This window comes from Sinocyclocheilus anshuiensis, unplaced genomic scaffold (genome assembly GCF_001515605.1).
Source record: "Sinocyclocheilus anshuiensis isolate Anshui unplaced genomic scaffold, SAMN03320099.WGS_v1.1 scaffold449, whole genome shotgun sequence".
NCBI classification, from domain to species: Eukaryota; Metazoa; Chordata; class Actinopteri; order Cypriniformes; family Cyprinidae; genus Sinocyclocheilus; species Sinocyclocheilus anshuiensis.
Window position 1 is genome coordinate 469,020 of NW_015537950.1, and position 4,677 is coordinate 473,696.

Genomic DNA, 4,677 nt, shown 5'->3' on the forward strand with positions numbered 1-4,677 from the left:
CATACAACAGTAGCCTAAAACAATATCTAAATAGCTATTTGGCTATTGCTGTTAGCATTAGTTAACCAATTAGTTAAGTAATTCTGATGATAAATTATCAAATCAAACATTTTTATTTTCTGATTTTGCACAAAAAGATCAGACACTTGCAATAAGAGTTCAATTTGATTTCGACTAAATATTGGTTTTATTGTGCATATGTGAAAATGATGATCCCTCTCACTGTATGAATGCATCTTTTTTTGGTGTGTGTGTGTGTGTGTGTGTGTGTGTGTGTGTGTGGCTATTTGGCTATTGCTGTTAGCATTAGTTAACCAATTAGTTAAGTAATTCTGATGATAAATTATCAAATCAAACATTTTTATTTTCTGATTTTGCACAAAAAGATCAGACACTTGCAATAAGAGTTCAATTTGATTTCGACTAAATATTGGTTTTGGTGAAGGTGATGATCCCACATGTTTGGAGGATATGTGTGAGAGGTCACCTTGAGTCTGGATGAGGTGAAGGATTTTGCCTGTGGTCTGCCGGATGGCATCATTATCAGAGACTTTGGGCTCCTCGTTCAGTCTTTCCAGCTGACTCAGCAACATCAGCACCCGGGAAGCACTGGGAATACAGGAAACCATCACAACAGGCAAAGTACACCATCATCAAAGCTTACTACATAGTAAAGATGTCTCAGACCTCTTTAGGTAACATCAGACATTCAGCAAACTATGTACACTGCATATCGTCATCACAGAGCTGCTAATGAATGTGTGTGTGAATGTAATTTTGGGAACACATTTATACACAGGTTATAGGTAGTTAGATAGTGTGTGTGTGTGTGTGTGTATAAGAGGGGAAAAAACCAACCTCTTTTCTGCCGCCATTTTGGGTTTATTCATGTCTTGTCACATTCAATAAGTCGTCAAACTGACTGCTGAGGGGAAGAAAAATGTAGAAATGCGCTTATGTAGAAAATCTAATTTAATTTATAAAGAGTATCAAGTCACACTAATGCTACTTTGCACAATCATGAACCATAAGTACCCTACCAATTCAAGGATAGAAAACAGCAGCAAGAATCTTAATCAATATCAACGGCTGTGTCTCAAAACTTAGTGAGCAACCTACCTATACAGCCACCTACCTATCAGAGCCTACGGAGCTGCCAAACTAGACAACATTGTTAGGCACCATTACATATCAGTCTACATAAACAGCATTTTTGGTCATTAAAACCTAGCGAGCCTTCTACCTAGACAGCATTACTGGCCATTATAGCTTTTCGGCCTATATAGACTGCATTTTTGGACATCAAACCAGAGAGCTTTCAATATATACAGCATTTAGCCAATTTGACATCAGGTTTGGGCATCAAAATCTACTGATATTTCTACCTAGACAGCATTACTGGCCATTATAGGCTGTCTGTCTATATAGACTGCATTTTTAGGCATCAAGCCCTAGAGAGTTTCCAGTATTTGGCTACAACATTTAGGTTATCAAAGCCTATTTGACACCATTTTTGGACATCAAAATCTACTGACCATTCTGCATAAATCCAATTTTTGGACATCAATTTTCTGCATAGACTGCAGTTGTGGGCATCAAACCCTAGAGAACTTCTGATATATGTAGCAATTCGGCTATCAAAGCCTATTTGACAGCATTTTTGTTGAACAAAAACCTACTAAGCTTCCTACATACACAACATTACTGGGTATTATAGCATTTTAAGTCTATATAAACTGCAGTTTTGGGCACACTGACACGAAAACCTACAGAGCTGCCTACATAGACAGCCATTTTAGGTCATTATTGGCTCCCAAAGAAGCTGTCTATGTAGGCAGTCTATTTGGTTTTGAGCCACGGCCAGTGTGCAAGTGACATTACACATCAAGTACACTGTTTTTATATTAGGTTGTCAAAAGAAGTTAGTCCTAGTGAATAACACTGATTACAGTAAGATGCGGTTCATATAATGAATAATTAATTTCAATGCCCTTATCAAATATTAAGCTGCTAAAACCCCTCCTGTAAGAAGTCAAGTCATGATCATGTCAGATCCACCTGTCCTCCAGAGCAAGCTCTACTGTTAGCACGGATCCGCTAACGGGACAGCTGGTGTCTGTCATTGGCAGAGCAAGAGCATAACACCGGAGCAGAAATAAAAATACAGGCGTTTACCAACCTTTGAAGCACGCGAGACCTGCGCCATCTGACCTCCTCACCGCGTTCTCTTGGCAACACACACACAAGCCCCGGACGGTGTTATTATTTACTCTCAAGCCCAGCACACTCGGAAGTGAGGGCGCGTCCAGTAACAGAGCTGGCGCACAAACCGTGATCTGTACATCACATACCACACCAGACTGACGCACAGATGGCTTACAGATCAGCTCTCTTCTAGCGGGACGCAGAGCCGACGTAACGTAACGTAACGTAACGTAACGTAACGTCGGCAGACGTGATTATATTTTTATGAACAAAACAAACGACTTCAGTGCATTTTTAAATAGACTGAAACCATTAGTCAGTTATTTTGGGAATATCCAGAAGCTGATGTGAAAGGAGAAGCTGGAGTTTTTCAGTGGATGGTGATAAAAATCTAGTATTTATTTATTTACCTTTGAATAAACAACTTAAAACATTAAAATGTACTTGGAAACAGTATCTCTAAAAGTAAAAACTTTGACAAATGAAAACTGAAACTTGTATTTTTTCCCCTTCTTTCTGTATACCCCTGACACAGTTGGTTAACATATGTACTTTAATAATAGTAATAATAGTAATAGTAGTAGTAGTAGTAGTAGTAGTAATACTAATATAAATTATATACACGTTTTATTCATTATTTTGCATAAATTATTTTATTGAAAAGCTCCTAAACGTAGGTACACTTTGTGAGTGTCTGTGTGTGTCTCTCTCTGTGTGTGTGTGTGTGTCTGTGTGTATCTGTCTGTGTCTGTCTGTGTGTGTGTGTGTCTGTCTAACAAAACAAACGACTTCAGTGCATTTTTAAATGCATCATTCTGACCCGGGTCAGGGACTTTAACTGACCAGAAGTCATTAAATATGATAACTATAAGGTGCTTCGACGATTTAAAAACTTTAGAGCAAACATTTGATCAATTCAATTGTAATTTGTCAATGTTTAACCAGAAAAAAACGAAATAATAATAATATTTCTGCCCTTTTTTAGCGTCAAAGCTCAGAACTACATGTCCCAGAATGCAAAGCACAGTGTGATGTCATTCACTGGCGTCCTCTGCGACAGCGCTGCAATCACAAGGTATTGCATGTTCTATCATTTGAAGGTCTTTTGTTGTTAAATACGTATTTAAAATATTGTAAACTGGAATGAAGTAACGTTATATATTTAGTAGTAATGATATATTGTAGGGGTTAGACAGCTAATGTCATCTGGCGTTTTGTTCATGTAACGTTACAGTTTGACACATCGTTGATGGTTCTGTATTTAAATCATTTGCCCAAATCAAACATGTCAAATATAATTAATATCCAATTATATACATAAGATACGCGCTCACCTGAAATCCACCGACGATTCGCCGTTGGCCAGTAATTTGAGGAAAGCTAGGATGCAGTATTGATCAGTTCAGTTAAACCAGCAGAACTACGCCGGACTTTGTTTGATTGTCTGTAATGCTTGACTGTAGAGACCAAATCTGGACATTTTGGTCTGCGTTTAAAAACTAGCAAACTGCCTACTTAGACATAGACAGCACTGTGAGGTACATATAATGCCATATATATATATACACACTGAACAAAATTATAAACGCAACACTTTTGTTTTTGCCCCCATTTTTCATGAGCTGAACTCAAAGATCTGAGACTTTTTCTATGTACACAAAAGGCCTATTTCTCTCAAATATTGTTCACAAATCTGTCTAAATCTGTGTTAGTGAGCACTTCTCCTTTGCCGAGATAAGGGCAAAAACAAAAGTGTTGCATTTATAATTTTGTTGGGATATATATATATATATGCCATACATATAGGTACATATAATGCCGGAAAATGCTGTTTACGTTGGTAACTCGCTAGATTTTGAGACATAGATACCATGAATTATTAAAACAAATATGGTTTAGTAAAGCAAACTGGTGAAGTGGTGCTCTATTTGAGGATCACAGTGCAGCTCCCAAAATACTAATTAAAATCTTCACCAGTCTTTGTCTTTTGAATCGTTTAAAATAGGCTAGTCAACATTTGAAGTGGATCAAAACCTTTCATCAAATTTGTCCTAAAACCTAAAACCAAAATGCGTTCTTGTCTTAGGACACAACCTTGATTAACTTTTTTGATCCACTTCAAATGTTGACTACTGTATACACATTTTTAGTATGATTGCTTTATATTCTATATATTTTAATAAATACAGGTCAGAATTTAAAAAAATATATATTTTTTCATTTTGACAAATATATTTGTTATGCTGAATGACGATTATTTCACCTATATTTTGACATTTTATTTTCACAAAAGTTATTTGAAACCTTAAAGTAGACCCTTTACTTGTTGCATTTAATATGCCTATATGTATATAAAAATGTAATCTGATGCAGACTCCAAAATGGGACGTCCGGAGGATGGGTCCCAGAGAAGATGAGAAACAACGCCAACTGGGTGGACGTCACCAAGGAATTCAAAGGAGTCAAAGGAGC

At 36.9% G+C, this 4,677-nt stretch overlaps 2 protein-coding genes across 2 annotated transcripts in view; one reads left to right on the forward strand and one right to left on the reverse strand.

Annotated features, from left to right (window-relative positions):
* Positions 1-2,343, reverse strand: part of agtpbp1 (ATP/GTP binding carboxypeptidase 1) — a 38,719-nt gene extending 36,376 nt beyond the window's left edge. The window contains exons 1-3 of the mRNA XM_016455138.1: positions 2,180-2,343; positions 859-925; positions 488-609 (exon numbers count right to left, since the gene is read on the reverse strand). Of these exons, the coding sequence (XP_016310624.1) occupies positions 488-609; positions 859-890 (154 nt within the window). The 5' untranslated portion in view covers positions 891-925; positions 2,180-2,343. The remainder of the gene's footprint in view (positions 1-487; positions 610-858; positions 926-2,179) is intronic.
* Positions 2,344-3,198: 855 nt separating this feature from the next.
* Positions 3,199-4,677, forward strand: part of naa35 (N-alpha-acetyltransferase 35, NatC auxiliary subunit) — a 21,393-nt gene continuing 19,914 nt past the window's right edge. The window contains exon 1 of the mRNA XM_016455150.1: positions 3,199-3,280. The gene's annotated coding sequence lies outside the window, so the exon portion shown is untranslated. The remainder of the gene's footprint in view (positions 3,281-4,677) is intronic.